The sequence below is a fragment of the Microcaecilia unicolor genome, chromosome 10 (assembly GCF_901765095.1).
Source record: "Microcaecilia unicolor chromosome 10, aMicUni1.1, whole genome shotgun sequence".
In the NCBI taxonomy this organism is placed as follows: Eukaryota; Metazoa; Chordata; class Amphibia; order Gymnophiona; family Siphonopidae; genus Microcaecilia; species Microcaecilia unicolor.
In genome coordinates, this window is record NC_044040.1 from 158024306 (window position 1) to 158049086 (window position 24781).

A 24781-nucleotide genomic window follows, 5' to 3' on the forward strand; every position below is an offset into this window, starting at 1 on the left:
TCTGAGACTTGGTCCCTCTGACGACTGCCCTGGTGTGAGGCAGAATCACTTTACAACAGTGTAACAGATTACTCTGGTACCTTCATTTAGATGCGATATTCCTGGGTGGCATTTGTGTTCGTGAATGGGGGCGAACACGCTCTTAATTTTCTGGGTCTTGAGGAGTGGGGTTAGGATGGGATGGCGTGGAAAAGACAAGTTTCAAGGACCTACATCCACATGGTAATGGCAGCTCACTCTCTCCTCTGTTTCACTAACAGTTTCTCCAGATCTGATTACTGTTTCACCTGGCTCACTACAAGTCTGTCTTTGTGAAAGACATTCACATTTGGCCTGTAATGTTTTTCCTGAATTATAGTCTACTTCTCCCTAATTTGGTCACTGGGCAAGCTGCTGTACTCCATGCCTATCTTCTCCATTGCCAATTCTTGATGCCATGCCTTCTGGTTTGCTGCACCAACAACCTAGAATAGTCACCCTGAAAACATGCTGTACCTTCTCGCTTATAAGATTCAAATGCAGACTGAAGAAACAGTTTTAGGTTGCTTTTAAAACATAAGTTTACTTAAGCCACATTCTACCCCCTTCCATACTCATGGGATACTTTTCCAGGAACACTCTGTTAGAGTAGTGGGGCAGTTGAACAGTGGGGCCTAATGAAAGGCCCTATGACCTATCTGTTTTTCTCATCTGGCTGTCTTTATTAGACTGTAAATTTCACAAACTATCTATGTATTATGTGTATCTGCAAAGCACTGCATACACCTGGTAGTGCTATAAAAATATTATCATAATCATAATCTTTACATCTCCTGTATAGCAGTGAAGATATAGCTCTTTGCAAAACGTTAATGACCATTGTGGGTCCAGAGTTTAATGAGATTATTAATGCTCAAAGTAGTCGGTACAACTTTGATCTGCTAAATTAGTCGAACACCCACTTATGCGAACTTGCATGTAAAAAAAATAAAATAAAAATATTTAAAACGTTTTTTCACCATTGCCACTTGCTTGTCAAATATATTATAACCATGTTATGTTTCATATTGCTTTCAACATTTGAATGTCTACCACTACTTAGCCAAGGGGCCCTTTTACTAAGCTGTGTAGTCGCCTACGTGCACCCAACATGCGTCAATTTTGAGTTACCACCCGGCTACCGCGTGGCCCTTGCGGTAATTTCATTGTTCATGTGTGTCCACTACATGCACCAGAAATATTTTTATTTTCTGGCGCATAGGTGGTAATCAGGCGGTAATCAGCATTTTACATGCATAGACCATTACTGCCTGTTTACCGCGTGAGACCTTACTGCTAGGTCAATGGCTGGCAGTAAGGTCTCAGACCCAAAATGGATGCGCAGCAATTTTCATTTTGCCGCACGTCCATTTTCGGCAAAAATTTTTAAAAGACTTTTTTTTTACAGGTGCATTGAAAAATGATTCTGCGTGTGCCCAAAACATGCATCTACACTACCGCAGGTCATTTTTCAGCGCGCCTTTGTAAAAGAGCCCCCCAATTTTTAAATATAAGAGTGGAAACTCCTATTAGCTTTGGTATCCAACTTTTCTCCACGTGGTAAGCAAAGATTTCCTACTTAAATATCCTTCTTTAAAAGCAAAGGGTTGCTTTCATATCCCTTCTAACAGCATGTATCTCTGCAGCAGAGAAATACCAAACAGAATAGTTGAGTATATCATGTTGATACAGTACTTTTTGGAGAATGCTGCCATGATGTCTTCCTGATTTTCTATAAGAGCTACAGATCTTCTTAAAAGAATGTGGATTTTTTAGTTAAGAGTTGAAGGAATAAGCGCTTTCCTCTCAGTTCCTGTTCTAACAACTCCTTTTATATAATTTTGAATACAGAAAATAGAAGTACCAGTCTCTTCCCAAGAGTGGTGGGAAGGTTTTACCAGTGTATGATTTTTGGTGTTATGAAAAGGAGGGTTTTTTTGTTTTTTTAATTCCTGCCTCCTATTCCTAAGAAGAGACAAATAGGAGAGAATCCCATTTACCCCAAGTATAGAAGGAAAGGAGGAGATTAAAGTTTGCTTAAATAGTTCCTGCAAGAGAAGAGACAAAAGCAGAGCTTTATTACAGAAGTTCACCCAGAGGTATGGAGAGGAATCCAACAGGTGTTCCAACTTGGAGGTGGGATTTCAGGAGATGCACGAATTTCAAAGATAAAGCAAAGGATCCTAGTTTCCTTTTCTTGTTCACAAGAAAAAAAAAATCAAGAAAAAGTTTTTTTAATTCCCTTGAACCTTGAGACCAAGGGGAAATAATGTTGAATGAAAAGTTGTCCCTTAAGAGCTGCTAACGAGAGTGGTGGCAATCAGGATTTATTCCTAAAATAAACTGTGCTGTGCACTTCAAACAATAAAGACAGACTGGAACACTGGTTATTGAGTTTGCGCCAAAACACATACGAGAAGATACTTGAAGACATGAATGTTCTAGAGGAATAGGGGTGATATGATAGACATTTACATATTTGAAAGGTATTAATACACAAACCTTTTCCAGAGAAGGGTAAGTAGTAGAACTAAAGGACATGAATTGAGGTTTTGGGGGGGGGGGGGGGGGGTCAACTTATGAGTAATGTCAGGAAGTACTTTTTCACAGATGGTGGATGCCTGGAATGCTATCCCGCGGGAAAGATGAAAGTGGTAATGGAATTCAAGCATGCATGGGATAAGGACAAAGGATTCCCATGTGGAAAGAGAAGAAAATCAAGCTATGCTTTTAAGTGTCACATCTAGTAGCTGGGAAGTAAGGGTAGTGCCAGGCAGACTTCTTCAGTCTATATCCCGATTATGGCTAGATAGATCTTGTTGGGCTGGAGCAGGCTTTGATAGAAACTCCTGCAGTTGTAAATTACGCCAGTGGTGGGCAGTGTTCTATGGTCTGTGCCATGAAAATGACAAGGACAGCTCAAGATCAAGTATGCATATCTTATCTCGTGTTGGGCAGACTGGATGGATCATGCAGGTATTTATCTGCTGTCATCTACTATGTTATTGCCTTATTATTACAATGACTAACAGACAATAGCCCATACTTGGGTCCTGCAGAAAAAAAAAATCCTTCCTCGCTCCCTCACAGAGAACCAACCACAGAGGTCAAGGTTCTTGTGTCTCACAATTGGGCTCAGTTTCAAAGCACTTAGACTTACAAAGTTCCATAGTAACCTATGTGTCTTGTCTGCAAGGTAGATGAGCCCTTAGGTCCCGCGAGGCCCCGAGGGACCTCAAAGGACTGCCGTGCAACCCCAAGTCTTCACCCGCGGCGACCGCCGTTCACCAAGGGTTGAGCCCCCAGCTGCAGGCGGTCAACGGGACTTCAGGAACCTCGGGGTGCCGAACTGACCCGGACAGGGACCAGGAGAGCAGAGGGCAGATGGAGAATGAGGACATCCACAGACAGGCAATAGTTCTGGGCCGGCAGCTAACAGCGTAGTCAAGGTCAAGCAAGAGGTCGAGGCAGGTGGCAAGCGGGGAAAAACCAGGAACAGTCCAAAAGTCAAAACCGGAAGAACAAGGAAAACAATGGAGCACAGGAACCAACGGAGACTGGCCTCGGGAACAGAACCTGAAGCAAAGTTCTAGCTCAGTTCCCTTCCTTAAATACTATACAGCATCAGCCGCCCCGCCCCCGTAGGAACAGCCGACCAATCCGGACCTGGTTCTCGACAGAGCCTTTCTGATTGGCTCTATCCGATTCCCCAGGCGGTACCACCAACCTGGCCTCCCAATCCAGCACCTCAGAGGCGGAGCTCCGGGCCCTCACGCCCAGAAGAGAAGACGACGCCGGCCATCGCGCCCCGGCGCCGCCTCCTTCAGCGGCACAAACATAGCCCCCACAGCCGGCGACCAAGAGACCGGCGGCCGCAATCGCCGGCCTCTGGCCTCGGCCAGAACGGCCATCCCCGCCGCGGCCTCCGGACCGGCTCCCGCCCCCCGCCGTGGAGGAGCCGAAAGGAGCGACGGACGCAACACTATGGAACTTTGGAAACCTAAGTGCTTTGAAAATATGCCTCCATGTAACTTTGTAAGTCTAAGTGCTTTGAAAATACTCCTCTATGTAACTTTGTAAGTGCTTTGAAAATATGCCTGACAGTAATGAAAATGGCTCTGAAACAGGAGCTACAAATGTATTGGAAATGACTATAAACAAATCTAAAACAAACATTCAGAAAGCACATTAGTTTTGAAAAATAAATTTACCATATATACTTGAATATAAACCAATCTGCATATAAACCAAGATAACATTTTTTCCCTAAAAATGGGGGAAAATATTAGCTCAAAAATAAACTAATGGTTTATATTCAAGCACCAGTAATCATCTCTCTCCTTCCTTCCTTCCCTCTCTCACTCCCCTGTGGCATCCGACGTTCCTGCCATGGTGTCCGACTCTGCCCCCCCAACTGGAAACGCTCAGTCACTTCTTGTAATGAGAATACAGCCCCCCCCTTCCCGGGCCTACCTTCCAGCCCTGGTGGTCCAGTGGTGGGCTAGGGCAGGAGCAATCCTCCTACATGCCTGTGTGTGCAGTCTTTGTAGTTAAAATGGCTGCCCATTTAAAACGTTCACAAAGGTAGGGACCTGAAGCTCATCTTTCTTCCACCCAGCATTGAATAGCCTGCAGTCTGAATATTGACTCCCTCGTTTCCAACTTTAACATAGGTAACCCTGTTATAAAATTACTCTCTGGGTCTCGTCTCTGTGCACTACAGAAAGCAAATGTGGAAAAATAAAAAAGGGTTCCACTTCCCTTTTATGTACATGAGAGAATATGTGGAAAATCCAGGAGGACTTTGCTGTTTTAATTTGAATTTTAAGAGGATAACTGATGCTGTGATATTGGCTCCCAGTCACGGAGGGATACTAATAGATATGGTTTTCAGGGTATCCTTAATGAATATGCATTACAGAGTTTTATAAAAATGTATGTAGAGGAGTGTGGTAGCCGTGTTAGTCCACTCTTAAGGTTATCAATAGAAATCAAACAAAAGAAAACATGGATAAGAAAATAAGATGATACCTTTTTTTATTGGACATAACTTAATACATTTCTTGATTAGCTTTCAAAGGTTGCCCTTCTTTGTCAGACTGAAAAGGAACAGAAGGGCACACTTCCCTGTAATTTATCCAGTTGCAAACTATGCCAAAATATTTCACAGGACCCCAAAGTCATCCACAAAGGAAAGATATTCAACATAAAGGGATCTTTCACTTGCTCATCTTCCAATGTGGTATATATCATTCAGTGTAAAAAATGTAACGAAGGATGCTATATTGGAGAAACAGGCCAGATGCTTAAGACAAGATTCAATTTACATAGACATCACATGAACAATGCTGGTGCCAGTAGGGTTCCCACACCTGTTGGTCAACATTTTACAGGACCAGGACACTGCACCAGTGACTTCACAGTGAGAATCCTCAAAGGTAACTTTAAAACCATACAAGAACATAAGACCTTTGAAGTCAGAATGATTGAATATTTTAACACCCAACAGAAAGGACTTAACAAGGATCTGGGGTTCCTAGCCCATTATAAACCATAAAGCTGTATGTCTCTGTTGATCACCCCACCCCCTCACCTATCCACACCCATCTTGTTAGAATATTAATGATATGCTTTGATGTCCCCATGCATACCTCCGACCCACCCCCATCCTCCCACCCTGTCAGACTGTCATAGTAATGCTTGAATGTTTTCACTTATATACACTGTCAGCTAGCACATTTGCTTATTTCCGATCTGACGAAGAAGGGCAACCTTCGAAAGCTAATCAAGAAATGTATTAAGTTATGTCCAATAAAAAAGGTATCATCTTATTTTCTTTTCCATGTTTTATTTTGTTTGATAAAAATTTATAACACTTGTTGTTGACCTTTGAGGACTGGGAGTTAATATCATTGGTGTAGCGTCTCATTAGTATGAGTCAGGGGTGGACTGAGAATACTCTGGGTCCCTGGGCCCAGAGATTACTCTGTGCCCCCCTTGGTCCCTCCCAACTCTACCACCGCCCCCCACATGTTACCATAGCCCCCGCAACCCTTAACTTCCTTCATAGTAACATAGTAGATGACAGCAGAAAAAGACCTGCATAGTCCATCCAGTCTGCCCAACAAGATAAACTCATATGTGCTACTTTTTGTGTATACCTTACCTTGATTTGTATCTGTCATTTTCAGGGCACAGACCGTATAAGTCTGCCCAGCACTATCCCTGCCTCCCAACCACCAGCTCTGGCACAGACCGTATAAGTCTGCCCAGCAATATCCTCGCCTCCCAACCTCCGGCTCTGCCACCTAATCTCAGCTAAGCTTCTGAGGATCCATTCCCTCAGAACAGGATTCCTTTATGTTTATCCCACGCATGTTTGAATTCCGTTACTGTTTTCCTCTCCACCACCTCCCGCGGGAAAGCATTCCAAGCATCCACCACTCCCTCCGTGAAAAAATACTTCCTGACATTTTTCTTGAGTCTGCTCCTCTTCAATCTCGTATCGTGCCCTCTAGTTCTGCTGCCTTCCCCTCTCCGGAAAAGGTTTGTTTGCGGATTAATACCTTTCAGATATTTGAACATCTGAATCATATCACCCCTGTTTCTCCTTTCCTCCAGGGTATACATGTTCAGGTCATGTCCAGCATGTCCTCCGATCTCCCTTTCTACCTTCCTCATGCCCAACATGTCCCTCCGACTCCCCTTTCCCACCTTCTTCCATGCTGCTGCTGCTGTCTGCGGCGACTCCACAGTTTAAACTGACATCTGCGACCTGTCAATGTAGTCTCATGAGAATTCGTGGTCACCATTTTAAACTACAGAGCCAGCACAGGACACAGGTAGCAGCGGGGAGAATAATCACTTTGCCAGGGCAGCTTTAGTGTGTGGCGGCAGCTACTACACTACCAGGGCAGATGTAGTGTGCGGCAGCAGTGGCAGGTAATGACAACTAGGCAGAGCCTCTGGGCCCTAGGGCACTGCCCGGTTGCCCAAAAGGTCAGTCCACCCCTGGTATGAGTAGCATGAGAAGTTTCCAACTTTGGATAAGCGTGGTGTGATTTGAAACCTGACTCTGTAAAGGGAAATGGCACCAGAACAGCTACAACTGCAATTCAAATCAATTTTATCTTTAAAAAAAAAAAAAAAAGTACTTCACCACAAAAACCCCTGTGAACTGAAAACTCATTACTGCCTTTGGACTTTAATCTTTAATGATGTGAAAGTGCTAGGTTAACAGTTTGAGTCAGATAGCTGGGTTATAGTGCTGTGAAGACATCTGTTATTCAGTCCCAATTCCAGCTGACATACATCATAGACAGAAGCATGGGTCCATTTCCTCAACTGATAGACCAAAATGCTAAATACCCCAGAGGCAGCAGTTACACCTGGTTGGTTATGAACATCTAGTCAATAAATATGATAATCCACTCCATAGTAATATTCTACACTGTCAAGCTTACTTTTCTTTATTATAAAATTTTCTAGAATATGTTTGGCTGGGTTTTCTTATAGAACAAGAATTTCTTTTCAACAGTATTGATTGTAGAACAGCGATACTGACCAGATGCTAACCATTTCCGTGGTTTTTTTTCTCCTATAAATGGTGCCCACTCGACCCGGAACTACCGCTGGCGGCCACGTTGGGCCGGCGGTAGTCCCGGAATAGCAAGCGGTAAGCCCAGAAAACACATCTCACGGAACAATTTCCAAACCCTCTGTATGGGTATCAGCATCTATGTGTGTGTTTCTGTATCTGTGTTGACTCTGTTTATGACCAAGGGTGGAAGGGAGGCATAGTTTGAAAGGAAAAAATTCCATAGTCACTATGTTTCAATGTATCAATGTTTTCTATACTGCAGCTGCTGGTGCTCTCTCTCTCCCCCATAGAAAAACAGGTGATTTGGGGGATCTTTATTTCTTTGGAACCCCTGGTCCAAACTGGCCCATTTTCAAAATTCTATGTATATTTTCATCAACTTTCTTCCTCCCCATTTACATCCACTCCAAATTTGGTCCCGTCTGTTAACATTTTGAGAGTTACTTTGTTTCAGATTAGCAGGAGACAGCCATTTTCAACCTCTTATATAAAATTTACAGCATTCCTGTGGGGTTGAAAAGAATTTAAAAAGGTATCAGTTTGAATTTATTTTGTATTTATTTTTACATGTTCAAGTAGACAAATACAGCAAACATATTATTTAACTGCTACTTGAAATACAATAAATATTTAGGGCCCTGTTTACTAAGCCGCGCTGTAGGCGCTCTAACTTTTTAGTGTACGCTAATGATAGAGACACCCATTATATTCTTATGGGTATCTCTAGCATGTGCTAAAAGGTTTAGTGCCTTTAATTAATTCTATACCTTATTTTTCTTTTCTCCATCTGCATGATCCATTGCCTATACCTCTCATGGTGCCTCATCTCTAGATCTCATTTTGTTTACTGAACACATGAATACACCTTTGAAGCTTCATTAGCATTTGTTACAGCTTGCCAAACTTCCTCTGCTGCTGGATTTTGCTTTTCAAAGCAACAACATGAAACCTTCAAAAGAGCTTGGGTCCCAATGCAGCAATGACCAGCCTATTCTTGTAAATGAATTACAGTAGAAGCATCTGTTGGAGGAGGAGAAGGGGGGGGGGGGGGGTCTGTTAAGAGGGGGAGGAGAAATGAGGCAATGCTTTGGAAAATAGAATTTGTGAAGCAAATGTAAAGCAGTGTATGCTTGTACCTATCGAGAAATGTATTAAATTGATCAATACTAGAGAATGACACGGGGGACCTGCAGTAACCGCAGGGGTGGGGACAGGGACAAACGTTGTCCCTGTGTCATTTTCAACTTTGAAGCCTGTTAATGAACTGGACTGTTATTTATGTTTGAGTGATGCAGACAACAATATTTTGATTTTTTGGAAGAACAAGCAAACAAGGCTGGCCACAACTAGCAAAATTTGTATGGGGGGATCCTGTACATCCTGCTACCAGTACATCTTCTAAGAAGATACCTTCTATTGCAGGAAGGACTGTGGAAGACAGGAGAGCTAGACTGAATCCTGAAATTGTTGATGACTTCATATTCACCCACAGATTAAAAAATAATTTCAGTGCTTCATAGGGCACATTTCTCCCCTCTAGGGCATACAGAACATGTAGTATTTTGTACCCCTGGACATTTTAATGTGGTGCATTAGGATTCCTTGGGGTAGTAGAAATCAGCTATTGTTGGGGTTGGAACAGTAGAGGGTTGTGAGGAGGGTTATTATAGGTGCTCACTGTTGTTATTGTTTTCTATTTGTAATTTATAATAATAGTTGCACAGCATATTGTTCTTTTTTTATACTTTAATAAAATGATTTAAATATAAAATCATTATTGTTTGAGGCTTCTGCAAATGAGGGCAGAGCCCATGGGGACAGGGCGGGGACGAGGACAGAACGTATGGGGATGGGGCGGGGTTGGGGACAAACTTCATCCCCGTGTCATTCTCTACTCAATACAAAGAATCAGCTTATATGTTGTTTATTAACCTTTAAGTTTCTGCATATTAAACTCATAAAAAGTTTTAGGGATGTTTAGATGATTGTGGCCTGGACTTGGAATAGGAAAGCATTTTCTGTATTATATTATCATATTCTGAGTAGAGATATGCATGGGAATGGGGTTCACGAGTATCCCGCAGGAATCTCCTCCAAGACTGTGGGGTTCTCATGGGGATGGAAGCAGTTCTGCAGATTTCCCATGGGGACGGAAGCAGTTCTTGTGGGGTTCCTATGAGAGAGGAAGAAAGAGAAGGGCAATGTTGGATAGTAAGGGATGCGAGGAAAGAGAAAAATTGGACAATGGTAGGAAGGGAGACAGAGGGATGATGCTGAATGGTGGGGGAGAGAGAGGTACTATTGGATGATGGGAGGAAGGAGAGACATAGGGACAATGTTGGATAGGGGATGGGGGGAAAGAGAAAAATGGGACAATGATAGGAAAAGAGCGAGACAAAGGAGTGTTGCTGAATGTTGGGAGAGGCAAGGCTGATTACAAGGGAAAAGATAGAGTACAGGGGGGAAATGCAGGACAGGTCAAGCTAGAAACACAGAGGGTAGATGCTGAAAATAGGGGAAGATAGGGACACTGAGAAGGCAGATGCTGAACATCAAGAAAGGGATAGGGACACAGAGGGAAGATGCTAGACAGGATGGATAGGAATGCAGAGTAAAGATGGATGGTAGACATGGAGAGAGAGGAAATGTCAAATGGACAGGAGACCCTGCAAAGACAGGAAAAAGACAGACAACATACACTGGGACCAAAGCAAATTGAGCATAAATGCTCAGACAACAAAGGTAGAAAAGCATCTTATTTTGAATTTATTAATTGGAATGTGTTAGCTTTTGGGAATTTGCATCTCTGAAAAGTTTCTCTCTCTCTAGTATTATTATATGCAGTCTGACCTTGAGGTTTCCAGTTCTTTTGGGTTTTGTTTTATAATTGCCTTCATATTTCTATTACTGATCTGTGATCCCTTGTTTCTTATTTGATGAGGGTCTGTCTGTGTTTTGCATGTGTGTCCAAGTAAGCGGTATTCTGCTAGTGTGTCTTTTCTGTTTAGAGATCTACAGCAACTCTGTTTGTTTTGTCTTCTCACTAGATGGTGTGTTGGTGTTGTAATGCCTGATGTAGTAGTTACACTGCTGCCTTTTCACACAAAGTTATTGATCTTTGAGCCCTATTAGTGCTGTTTTGGTATGGTAAGGTTCCGCGTGTGTTTTTGCACAAGCTTATGCATAGTGTTTTACAGTGGAGGGACTGGGTGTTGACCTTACTGTTACTGGGGTGACATCAAAACTTTAATTTTACTTTGTCATAACATCAAATATGATCTGATAACCAAGGGCAAGTGAGATGTGTAAGAGATAAAGGAAGAAGACTTTTTTCAATCTGCTTTAACTGAATTGCTTAAGAAACCTATATATTTCTATTAATATTTTGTACTGTTTAATTCTTTCAAAAAGGCGGTAAATAAATCCTAATAAATAAATAGATAAATTATCTAATATGATAAAAAAAATATATGGTCCCCACTTATTTCCTTTTTATTTTCTATAAAAAAAATTAGACAGTGTCATAAATAAATTTATATGGAGCAAAAATGTCCCATAGATAGCTCATACCAAACTAAAGCTCCAAAAATTAGGGAAGCATCAATTTACATGATTTTAAATCTTATCACTTAGCCTTTCTGGCATTCCAGGATACAAGATGGTACAGGGCTGAGGAATTTAGATTTGTTAGGAACTGGACAACATTCTGAGAAAGGGACAGCCAGGACAGAACGGACAGATGAAGAAATGTTAACAGAAATTAGGAAAACTGGCACATTGAGCAATATCATAATAACTACCAAAAAAGGCCCATTTCTGGAAGAAATGAAACGGACGCTAGCAAGGTTTTCCTCGGAGTGTGTATGTTTGAGAGAGTGTGTGTGAGAGTGACTGTGTGTGAGAGAGGGTGAATGTGCGAGTGTGTGTGTGTGACAGAGAGTGAGACTTGGTGCGAGTGTGTGTGTGTGTGTGTGAGAGAGAGAGAGAGAGAGAGAGAGAGAGAGTGTGTGTGTGAGATTGAGAGTGTGTGCCAGGGGCGCCCCCACTCTGAGTTCCAGGGTTGTCGTCCCCCCTCCCTCCCTCTCTCTCTGAGTTCCAGGGTCATTCCCCCTCCCTCCCTCCGTTCCAGGGTCGCTCCCTCCCTCCGAGTTCCTGGGTCGTCCCCCCTCCCTCCCTCCCTCGAGTTACAGGGTCCCTCCCTCCCTCCAAGTTTCACGGTCCATCCCTCCATCTGAGTTCCAGGGTTCCCCCCTTCTGTCCCTCCCTCCCAGTTCCAGGGTCATCGTCCCTCCCTTCCTTCCTCCCTCCCTTCCAGTTCCAGGCCCCCTCCCTACAAATTTTAAAAGTCATCTTCACTTACCTCGTTGGGGTTACATCGGCCACCAGCAGCGGTAAAAGGCGTGCAGGCTCGGCCCTTCTCTCTCTCTCAGCTGTGGTCCCACCCTCATTTCCTGTTTCTGCAAGGGCGGGACCACAGCTGAGAAAGAGACAAGGGCCGAGCCTGCATGCGTTTTACCACTGCTGCCGTCCACCGTAACCCTGACTTGGTGAAGATGACTTTTAAAAATCAGAGGCAGGGGGCCTGGAACTGGAAGGGAGGGAGGGAGGAAAGGAGGGATGACGACACCCTCATGCGTGTGACGAAGCAGGAAGTACGCTAACGTCAGAACAGATGGATACAGCGTTACAGGCAGCACGAACCCTACAACTCTTCACTGCCATGGAGTCAGCTTCAGAACGTTGGAGGTGCTTTTTATTATAGTAGATGGGTAGTTTCAATTACTGCAGTATTATATTAGGGAGCGCTGGGGAGGTAAAATTCTTAGAAGTAATAAATGACTGTTTCTTGAAGCAACTGATCAAGAACTAACAAGAGGGAGTGGAGGAGTGGCCTAGTGGTTAGGGTGGTGGACTTTGGTCCTGGGGAACTGAGGAACTGAGTTCGATTTCCACTTCAGGCACAGGCAGCTCCTTGTGACTCTGGGCAAGTCACTTAACCCTCCATTGCCCCATGTAAGCACATTGAGCCTGCCATGAGTGGGAAAGCGCGGGGTACAAATGTAACAAAAATAAATAAAAATATTAGATCTAGACCTTAATGGAATGCAGAGCATGGTATGAGAGGTAACAGTGTCGGATCCGCTGGGAAACATCGATCATAACATGAACAAATTTGAGCTGATATCTGGAGTGAAGTCACTAAGGAAATCTACTGTAGCAGCATTTAATTTTCGAAAGAGAAACTGACCAAATGAGGAAAATAGTTAAAAAGAAGCTATATGGGTTGGACTTTAAATCTGGTATGGCCTCTGTTTTAAAATACCATCGTGGAAACCTAGGCCAGATGTATTCCATGTTTTAACAAAGGTGGAAAGAAGAGCAAATGAAAGCCAGCATGGGTTAAAAGGTGAAGTGAAAGAGACTATAAGAGCTAAAAGAGCATACTTCAAAGAATGGAAAAAGGATCCAAATGAGGAAAATAAGAAGCAACATAAGCACTATCAAGCATTGATAAAGAAGGCTAAAAGAGAATATGAAGAGAAACTTGCCGCAGAGGCAAAAACTCATAGCAACACTTTTTTCAGGTACATCAGAAGAAGAAAGCCTGTGAGGGAATCTGTGGGACAGTTAGATCATCAAAGGAGCAAAAGTGGCACTCAGGGAGGACAAGGCCATAGCGGAAAGATTGAATGAATTCTTTGTTTTAGTCTTTATGGAAAAAGATGTAAGAGATCTACCTGTACTGGAAATTGTTTTCAAGAATGATTATGTGGAGGAACTGAAAGAAATCTCAGTGAACTGGATGATGTACTGAGCCAAATTGACACGTTAAAGAGTGATAAATCACCTGGCTCAAATGATATATACCCTAGGGTACTGAAAGAACTCAGACTTGAAATAGCCGATTTGCTGTTAGTGATTTGTAACCTGTCACTACAATCATCCATAGAACTTGAAGATTGGAGGGTGGTTCCAGGAAAGATCCGGGAAATTACAGATCGGTAAGCGTGACTTCACTGCTGGGCAAAATAGGGAAAACTATTATAAAGAATAAAATTATGGAATATGTAGACAAACATGGTTTAATGGGACAGAGTCAGCATGCGTTCAGCCAAGGTAAGTCTTGCCACCCCAATCTGCTTCGTTTCTTTGAAGGCATGAATAAATGTGGATAAAGGTGAGCTGGTTGATGTAGATTTGCAGAAAGCATTTAACAAAGTTCCTCATGGGATAGGAGACAATGTCCTTCTGTGGATTAGGAACTGGTTATTGGACAGAAAACAGAGGACAGGATTAAATGGTCATTTTCTCAATGGAGGAAGGTGAATAGTGGAGTGCCGCAGGGACCTGTACTAGGACTGGTGCTATTTAACATATTTATAAATGATCTGGAAATCGGAACAACAAGTGAGGTGATTAAACTATTCAAAGTTGTCAAAGCCACATGCGGACTGTGAAAAATTCTAGGTAGATCTCAGGAAATTGGAAGACTGGGCATCCAAATGGCAGAAGAAGTTTAATGTGGACAAATATAAAGTGATGCACATTGGGAAGAATAATCTGAATCATAGTTACCTGATGCTAGGGTCCACCTTAGGAATCAGCACTCAAGAAAAAGACTAGGTGCCATTGTAGACAATACGCTGAAATCTTCTGTCCAGTGGGTGACAGTGGCCAAAAAAGCAAACAGGATGCTAGGAATTATTAGGAAAGGAATGGTGAGTAAGACCAAAAATATTATAATGCCTTTGTATCTCTTCATGGTGTGATCTCACCTTGAGTATTGCATTCAATTCTGGTAGACGCACCTCTAAAAAGATATAGCAGAATTAGAAAAGATTCAAAGAAGAGTGACCAACATGATAAAGAGGATGGAACTCCTCTCGTATGAAGAAAGGCTAACGGGTTAGGGCTCTTCAGTTTGGAAAAGAGACAGCTAAGGGGGGGGGGGGGATATGATTGAGGTCCATAAAATCCTGATTAAAAGTGAATTGATTTTTCATTCTTTCAAAAAGTACAATGACCAGGGGACACTCAATGAAATTACAAGGAAATACTTTTAAAACAAATAGGAGATATTTTTTCAGTCAAAGAATAGTTAAGTTCTGAAACTCACTGCCAGAGGACGTGGTAACAGCAATTAGCGTATCTAGGTTTAAAAAAGGTTTGGACAAGTTCCTGGAGGAAAGTCCATAGCTATTGAGATTGACATGGGGGAAGCCACTGCTTGCCCAGGATTGGTAGCATGGAATGTTGCTGCTGATTGAGACTTGTGACCTGGATTGGCCACTATTGGAAGTAGGATACTGGGTTAGATGGACCATTGGGAGGAGGGAGGGACTAGGACTGGGCAGGGCACTGCCATTTTGGGGGGCGCCTGAAGAGGAGGGAGGGAGTACTAGTCCCTCCCTCCTCCAACTACAGACGAGGTAGGCTGAACGGGTGTGCCAGGAAGGACGGATGGACAGATGAAGGAAGGGCGGGAGAACTAGCGGTCCTACTGGACCACCAGACCATTTTTTTCCAATGTTTGGGGGGGGGGGAGCTAGCGGTCCTACTGGACCACCAGGATGTAAAGAGAGGTGAGAAGACCTTTTTCAGATATATTGGAGAAAGGAGTAGAGATAGGAATGGAATTGCGAGACTGAAAGATAATGAGAATGGCTATGTGGAGAGTGATGAAGATAAAGCGAACATGCTATACAATTATTTTTCTTCGGTGTTCATGGAGGAAAACTCTGGAGAAGGACCGAGGTCGGCTGCTGGGGGAACATCTAGGAATGGAGTGATACTGCGCTGTTTACGGAAGAAAGAGTTTATAAACAGCTGGAGAATCTGAAGGTGGACAAAGCTATGGGGCCAGATGGGATACATCCCAAGATACTGAGGGAGCTCAGAAAGATTCTGGCGGGACCTCTTAAAGATTTATTTAATAGATCTTTAGAGTCGGGAGAGGTTCTGTGGGATTGGAGATGAGCAGATGTGGTTCCTCTTCACAAAAGTGGAGACAGGGAAGAAGTGGGAAACTACAGACTGGTAAGTCTCACGTCGGTGGTAGGAAAAATAATGGAGTCGCTGCTGAAAGAAAGGATAGTTAACTTTCTAGAAGCCGACGGGTTACAGGACCCGAGGCAACATAGTTTTACCAAAGGAAAATCCTGCCAAACGAAATCTTATTGACTGACTGGGTGACCAAAGAACTGGATGAAGGACGTGCGCTAGATGTAATCTACTTGGATTTCAGCAAAGCCTTTGATACGGTCTCCCACAGAAGACTTGTGAATAAGCTGAAAGGGCTGAAATTACAACCGAAAGTGGTGAAGTGGATAGGAAACCGGTTGACCGACAGGTGGTAGAGGTGTGGTGGTAAATGGAATCAGCTCGGAGGAAAGGAAGGTGAGCAGTGGAGTCCCTCAGGGGTCAGTGATGGGGCCTATTCTGTTTAATATATTTGTGGGAGATACTGCTGAAGGGTTGGAAGGAAAGGTGTGCCTTTTTGCGGATGACATGAAAATAGCCAATAGAGTGGATACCCTGGAGGGAGTAAAAATGATGAGAAGGGATCTCCGAACCTTAGAAGAATGGTTGAGGGTCTGGCAATTAAAATTTAATCTTAGTCCTAATAGGGGATATACATACAATAGGAAGTACCTAAAACATTAATAGCAAACAGTACTCCTGTTCAATATAAATTACAAAATCTTTATTAGTGAAGATAAATCAGTGCATTAAAAAAACTACTAAATAATATCCCTGCAACTCACTTGCATTACTATCCACACCACACTTATACCCTGATCACAGCCCAGCTCTGTGAAATAGCATCTGTGGGAGGGTTGTGCCTTGGGCGCATGCCCAGGCACAACAATCCTCCCACAGAAACACCCCTATGATCAGAACTAATAGTGTGTATAAATCTCATGCTATTAGCTTTGATCATAGGGGCATTATAGCCCCATGCTGCAGGGCCGCCGAAAAAACACAGCTGGGCATGGGGCAGAACCACTGCCCCCGCACCCCCCACCTGGGCAGCACTCCACATTTGGGCTGTCACCCCTGCCCACCCCTTATCTTCCTGGATGATTGCATTAACAAGATAACCCGGGTTATCACATTAATACAATCATCCGAGTCCTTCTGGCACACAGGAGCAGAGAGACAGATCCAGAAGCAGGCAGGCAGGAAGACGTTTTCAGCACTGGCCCCCACTTGGAGGCCAGGCCCGGTGAATTTTGCCCCCTCCCCCGGCCTCCCTCTCAGCGGCCCTGCCACCAGTGCCACGCACAGGGTTTCTGATCATCAGCACATAAGTGCTTTAAAAATAAGCCCCATAGGCTACAATAGGACCCCTTCTTACCCACTTAATCTAGATGACCTGTTATCTGCCCTGTACTGTTATATATTCAACCACTAAGGCTGGTACCTGGGTATATTACAAACATTTTCCCTTGTGTAATAGGATCCTGTAAGAAAATAATTTTAATTCTCACCATACATTTACGATCATCTATTCCTGACAAATCTTCTTCAAATTCTTTTCCTATTTCAAAATCCATTATGTAGTTTCTAAAGGTGCTCAGAGTTTTAATGATCATGTGATCCCCATTCTGAATGATGTCTTTGTCAGGCTTCAACAAGGTGGCAATTTTTCTCAGAGCGATATTTACATCTGTAAGCAAAAATAAGGAATGCAATAAATCCCTGCACTAAATCTCTTACAGTACAATACAAGACTCACCAGTCTAGACAGGATTTAAAAGCAAAAGAAAAATGGAGTCCAATTAATCCATGTAAAAATTACTATGGCCAATCATATAGCGTTTATCCAGAAAAGAAGACCATGATCTATTAGAATGACTACATTAAAAAACAAACAAACAAACGTTGGAAGTATATTACACAGTGGGTATAAAAATGAATAATGGATTATGTAAATTTGTAATTACAGCTTTCAGGATGAATTAGCTATTCATATCAACAAGCACTCAAGAGGCATTCATTATGTTACCAATTACCATCTAATATAATAAAACGCACCGTGAACGTTCTAATGAGGACAACGTTCTGTGAAGCCCTGAAGCCCTGAAGCCATCTGACGTCACTGAAGCTGTAGGGTTCGTGGATTCGTGGTGTGAAGCCTCCCTTCAAGCCAGCCAGCCAGCCAGCCGTCTCTGCCCCGCCCTCGCGACAAAACAAACAAATCCGGAAGCGAAACGTCAGGGAAGGAGGCGGCGCTCCCGACGTCTAGCCTTCCCTTCGCTGTGTTCCGCCTTCAAAATAAGGCGGAACACAGCGAAGGGAAAGCTAGACGTCGGGAGCGCCGCCTCCTTCTCTGACGCTTCGCTGCCGGAAACGCCACGGAGGTAAATTGAAAAAGAAGAAAAAAAAAACCAAAACGATGCATGGATGCGAAGGGGGGGGGGAGGAGAAGAGGGCGGGCCAGGCTGGGACATGGGATAGAGAGGAGCATGGATGCGAGGGGGGGGGGGGGGGGGGTCATGGAAGGGAGAGAGGGGACTTGCTGGAAAAGGATGAATGGAGGCGGCAGGGGACAGAGGAGCATGGATGGGCATGGATTGCGAGGGCAGGGCTCAGGGAGAGAGGGGAATTGCTGGAAATGGATGAATGGAGGGGGCAGGGGACAGAGGAGCATGGATGGGCATGGATTGGGAGGGCAGGACTCAGGGAGAGAGGGAAATTGCTGGATAGGGATGAATAGAGGGGACAGATGGGCATGGGTGGATATGGATTGCAGGGCAGGCCTCAGGGAGAGAGGGCAATTGCTGGATAGGGATGAATGGAGGGGCCAGGTGACAAAGGAGCATGGATGGGCATGGATTGGAAGGGCAGGACTCAGGGAGAGGGGAAATGCTGGATAGGGATGAATGGAGGGAACAGATGGGCATGGATGGATATGGATTGCAGGGCAGGCCTCAGGCAGAGAGGGAAAATGCTGGATAGGGATGAATGGAGGGGGCAGGTGACAGAGAAACATGGATGGCCATGGATTGGGAGGGCAGGGCTCAGGGAGAGAGGGGAATTGCTGGAAAGGGATGAATGGAGGGGGCAGGGGACAGAGGAGCATGGATGGGCATTGATTGGGAGGGCAGGGCTCAGGGAGAGAGGGGAATTGCTGGAAAAGGATGAATGGAGGGGCCAGGGGACAGATGGCCATGGATTGGGAGGGCACGGCTCACACTCTCTCTCTGATATACAATGTCTTTCTGACTCTCACTCTCACACACTCTGTCTCACACTGTATCACATTCACTCTCTATGTGCCACACAGTCACTCACACACTCGCTTGGTCTCATACACTCACTCAAACAGAGAATCTGTGTCTCACACACACTCTCTCTCTCGCCCACACACACACACTCTCTCTCACACTGTGTCTCACATACACACTTGCACACACTCTCATTCTCACACACACACTCTCTCACAAACACACTCACACCCAGACTCACTCTCTCTCACACACACTCACACTTTCACTCTGACTCTCAAACAGTCACTCTCACATACACTCTCCCAAACATACACACTCCGAGGAAAACCTTGCTAGCGCCCGTTTCATTTGTGTCAGAAACGGGCCTTTTTTACTAGTTAATAAATATTACATGTACATTTCTACATAACAAATGTACAAGTTCCAGGATATGCATCACATGAAGCACCTTTATCTTGCCTCTCCCTCTATGGCTGCCATTTCTCTTTTCAGAGCATCTACATTATCAGAAAAATGCTAACATGTTTTATTATTTAATTACATAAATGTTTCTTTCTGTAACACCAAAATACTGTATATAATCTCTCACTGACAGATCAGTTCAGAGCTCGATACAGAGCTAAATGTGTGTGTATATATATATATTATTCTAATTTTCTATAATTTACTTACTAGCTATACAATATTTGGGGTTTTTTTCCCAAATCTTCAATTTAACATGCATAACCGTCTGTATGTAGATATACATAATATACACTTACATTTCTGTTTAAGGTTGCACAGACCCAGCATACCAAGCAGCAGGAGCCTTCAAGACATAATAATTCTCTCTAAAATATAATCGACTTTTTTCCCCATTACTGAAGTACAGAAATACATTTCACTGATCTTATTGTAAGGTAACAAGAAGGGAATCTTACCCAGTGCCTTCAGATACTCCTCAAAGTTATCATTGCTGAGCATTTTCCAGTAACCATTGAAATCGGTAGGCATTTCTGGTATTGAAAAAAAAATGATGTTTTTATGCTACCGGAACACACAAGGTTGCCTTTTCTTCTCCTTGGCTCTGAACTGGCTGGTTTCTTTTATCTGATCTTCCGACCCCCTCAGTAATGCAAGTTTTCCCTAATCCGATTACTCTTCAAGTTCTTCCTTTAAACCCCCTCTACAAAGCTGAACTCTTGATTTATAATGGCAACTGAACAAACTTCCTTTCAATGCAACAGAACTTTTTTTTGTGTGCCTTCTGTTTTGTGTCCAAGAAGCGCTGAAGTTAACCTCGTATCCAGTTCTACAGGATCGCTCCGCCTCTTTGATACTCTGTTTGAACTCTCAGAATAATGACCCAGCGTGTTTATGCATAGTTATCAAAAACTAGCGACTTCCAATATTATTCTGTCTCCTAAAAGTGACACTTGATATTTTTGGAATCTACGATTTAATACATCCTAAATCTGTCCCCCTTCCCGTTGTTATTTTATCTTTTCCCTATGATGTTCACAAACAGGGTCCCATTACGCCAATATCAAAGTGATCGCTTTCTTGCTCTTTCACTTCCTTATTTTGGACTTAAATGCAGATCTTCCTTCATTTTTATGTTAATATTTATGTTTTTACCTATTTTGGAATTTTAAAAATCTGAAAAAGTTTATTGGGATTTTCTTACAGTGAATTCTCAGCAGTCCATGCAATATTATAATGTATAAATAGAAAATAAACAGCTCTCTTCCCACACCCCAATTTACTTTTAGGAGATTTATAGCAGAAGTCACATTAAAAACTTTAAAGACTAGCATTATTTTCTACAAAAAATAAATCATAAAAAGAAAGATTTTATTTGTTGCAGACGCCAGTCAAACTTTAAAATCTCTCTCTTATATAGGAAAAAAAGCATACTGCTTAATTTTGCATGATCAGCTGAGCTGTACAGTGAAGCTATGTTTACTTTATCCATCCTACCCGGCAGGTTTTATGAGGTGACTTTCGAGTCTTTTATAGCTGTCAGTGTTTTCTACTTAATCACACAGAAACTTTTTGAGTGACTAAGCAGACCCCTCCTTCCCCCGCGTGATACCGCTGGTTGTATCCAAGGATGTTTAAATAACCAAAGGGGAGGAGGGACGGGAGAGGGGGAAAAAAAGATCAGGAAATAAACTAGGCAATGGGATGACAGAGAAACCACCTAAAATTTCAGGAATGTTTAAACAAATTTGCATCTTACTATAGAGCACAGCTGTGTTTCATTAGCCAGGGTGTAGGCTGGAGACGAAACCTGCTGAGAGTCTGCAGCTGCAAAAAGGCAGATAAAGTTTGTTTTCTTTTATCCACTATAGTATAAAAATAAAAGGTCAACAAATTTGTAATTGATGCATTTTAGTGGCATAAAAACTTTTTGACTGTTTTTCAAGAGTACTTCCTTCATTGGGTTGCATAAAAATGCAGAGGGTTTTTTTTTCTGTGTTGTAATTTGAAAGCTCAGGGATTCTGTAACTGTGGGGTATACATAGTTCAGACTTGCAGCTAGCCAGAAGCACTCTATTGATAGACTTGCACGGGAAATTTCAGTTCAAATCTTTTTTTTAATTAGTGTTTTAAGTATTTTTTCAGAGTTCAAATGTTATGAGAACTTTCAATGACGTATCTCAATGTGAAAAATGATACCTTGAGAACTTGTTCTATTCAGTTAATGTCTCATTGTATGTCAATGAAAAAATTCCTAATTAAACAGGATGTGCGGTTTTATAAACCATTGTGCAGTGGAACACGCCTAGAAATATCAATCTGCTTACCACCCAGTTTAATGCATCTGAACATTTTCATCTAAATAAAAATAAAAAGATTGTAATGCTAAACGAGTTGCATCTGTCGATTCTCATAATTTTATGCTGCTTAGCTTCTTAAAAGCTATATAGAAACTGTATCTATATTTAAAAATATTCTAATATAATGGGATTTCCCTGCAAACAACTTGCTTTTGGGAACCTTTCCACCTCTAAGAAAAATAGTGCTGTACTAAATGTATTCAGTTCATTAACACTACCCAACCTTCTCTCTTAAAGCTGCAGTATTCCCTAATTCCCTCAAAACATCAATATTGATGTAGTTTTTTTTTTTTTTTTTCAAAATTTTAGTTTCATTAGTTCTATTACCCTTTCCCCTTCTGCCAAACATATTGTGTGTATTATATGTATGTGTGTGTATTAGGGCTGTACTGTCCCAAAAATTCATATTGGATTCAATTTGGCCTCAAACAGTGCCCGAAATACATTATTCAAATTCTGTCAAACTGTGATTTAAATTTTAATATGAATAATCTGAGGCTCTACTGTGCTAAATCCTACTGAAATAAACACTTGATCTGTACCAAATATTATATATTTATTGTGACAAGGAAACAGGTAGGATTTCTAAAAAAAATCCTTAGGAGGCCTCTTTAAATCTCCCAGTTACCAGCTGCAGTAGTCATACCAGTCCCTTTCCTCTCATTTTACAGAGCCCTGTAGAAACAATGGGGAGAGGGAGAGGAAGCCAGTGTCTAAACAGGTTGAACCAAAAAGCTTGAGTGGGTTTCTAGGCCTTCAGGGGGGGGGGGGGGGGGGGGGGGAAAGAACCAGTCAGTTTCCCTGGGAACATGATCATGTACATTCTGCCCCAGGGCTTCAGAGTGCTTCTGGCTAGCTGTCTTTTAGAAGCCTGCCTGGAAGCAGAGGAGCCTGTGGATTGGGACACAGCTGAGCTCCTAGAAAACAGCCTTGGGGAAGACATGGACACCTCTTAACTAGGTAGTCAATTTGTGTTACTAGTCTGTGATTTTGGCATATAATTGAGAAAGTGAGAGACTTGAAACTTTCAAAGACAATGACTACCTATTATTGGAAGTCTTATCTAACAAGTCATTTTGGGTATCATTTTACTTATCTGATTCTGGGGCCCTTTTACAGAGCGGTGGTAAGCCCAATGCACTGCCGCTGGCTGAACGCAGGCACCAGTGGTAGTTCCAGCCCTGGTGCATGACATTTGCTGTGCTGCATAAAATAGCTAGATATTTTCCAGTGCGGCGCTAACCTGGCGGCAATCGGGCAGCACTGCGCACTACCCAGTTAACACCAGGTTAGCGTGGGAGCCCATAATGCCACCTCAATAGGTGGCATTAAGTGCTACTCTCCTCCTCCCCCCCCCCCCCTGTGGCCACATGGTAAGTGAAATCTTACCACATGGCCATGCCATTTTTTGGGCCTTTTTACCCGTTGCGGTAAAAATGGCCACAGCGCATGGCAAAAAGTGCCCCTGCCACAGCTTGGTGCCCTGATGGTCTAGTGACCTCCTTGGGGCAAGCCCCCTCTTTCCTGCCCAGTGCATCTGCAGACTGTCTTTCTCCCTGCACCGATTCATAATGGTTGCCACAAGTTCAAGCAGTGGCCTTGTGAGACTTCCGCAGAAATTTCACAAGGTCACTGCTTGAACTCTTGGCAGCCATTTTGAATCATCGTCAGGAGGGAAGAGGGGGCTCTTTTCTGCCCCAAAGAGATCATTAGACCACCAGGGCACTACACTAAGGTGGGGAGGGGAGGGAATGGAGTCATGTAGGTGGAGGGAGGCTAGAAAACTGGGGAGGAGATCTGGCTTTCTTTGGGGGGGGGGGGGGTCGAAGTGACAGAGGGCAGGGTGTGGCGTGGGGTACACAGAGGACTATGAACTTTTCCTCCAGAAAATTGTCCAAGACTTTTTTTTAAACCCAGTACTATGTAACTTCCTTGAGTGTTCCATACCCTTTGTACTTCTTAAAGTGAAAAACTGATTTACGTTTACCCATTGTACACCACTCAGTATTTTGTAGAGCTCTGTCATATCTCCCTCCCCCAGCCATCTTTCTTTTCCAAGCTGAAGAGTCCTAACCTCTTAAGCCTTTCCTAATATGAGAGGAGTTCCATACCATGTATGCACCTTGCAGGCTTATTTTTGAAAGAGAAGGACGCCCATCTTTCGACACAAATCGGGAGATGGGCGTCCTTCTCCCAGGGTTGCCCAAATCGGCATAATTGAAAGCCGATTTTGGGCATCTCCAACTGCTTTCCGTCGTGGGTACAACCAAAGTTCCTGGGGGCGTGTCGGAGGCGTAGCGAAGGCGGGACTTGGGCAAGCCTAACACATGGGCGTCCTCGACCCATAATGGAAAAAAAGGGCATCCCTGACGAGCACTTGGGTGACTTTACTTGGTCCTTTTTTTGTTATGACCAAGCCACGAAAAGGTGCCAAACTGACCAGATGACCTCCCATTACTCCCCCACTGGTCACTAACCCCCTCCCACCCTCAAAAAAATAGTTTAAAAATATTTTGTGCCAGCCTCAGATGTCATACTCAGCTCCATCGCAACAGTATGCAGGTCCCTGGAGCAGTTTTAGTGGGTGCAGTGCACTTCAGGCAGGCGGACCGAGACCCATCCCCCCCCCCCACCTGTTACACTTGCGGTGGGAAATATGAGCCCTCCAAAACTCACCAGAAACCCACTGTACCCACATGTAGGTGCCCCCTGCACCTGTAAGGGCTATGGTAGTGGTGTACAGTTGTGAGTAGTGGGTTTTGGGGGGGGGGTTGGGGGGCTCAGCACACAAAGTAAGGGAGCTATGTACCTGGGAGCAATTTCTGAAGTCCACTGCAGTGCTAGGCTAGGGTGCCCGATTGGTGTCCTGGCATGTCAGGTGGACCAGTGCACTAGGAATGCTGGCTCCTCCCACGACCAAAGGGCTTGCATTTAGTCGTTTCTGAGATGAGCGCCCTTGGTTTCCATTATCGCTGAAAATCAGAAACGACCAAGTCTAAGGATGACCATCTCTAGGGACGACCTAAATATCAAGATTTGGGTATCCCCGACCGTATTATCGAAACGAAACATGGACACCCCCCGCCCCTTCACCGGGATGTCTTGCG

General features: G+C 43.5%; 1 protein-coding gene across 5 annotated transcripts in view; it reads right to left on the reverse strand.

The window, feature by feature from the left end:
- LOC115478718 (retinol-binding protein 1) overlaps positions 1-24781 on the reverse strand; it is a 318900-nt gene that overhangs the window by 47982 nt on the left and 246137 nt on the right. For 3 of the 5 annotated variants that reach the window (XR_003943567.1, XM_030216262.1, XM_030216265.1), the window contains 2 exons: positions 19773-19847; positions 17110-17288 (listed from right to left, as the gene is read on the reverse strand). Coding sequence is in view for 4 of the 5 variants with exons in the window: in XM_030216262.1 (XP_030072122.1) it covers positions 17110-17288; positions 19773-19847 (254 nt within the window). In the remaining variant the exon portion in view is untranslated. Of the gene's footprint in view, positions 1-17109; positions 17289-19772; positions 19848-20081; positions 20101-20811; positions 20895-24781 lie in introns of those variants that run through there. The other 2 variants (XM_030216266.1, XM_030216267.1) reach the window with 2 other exon arrangements.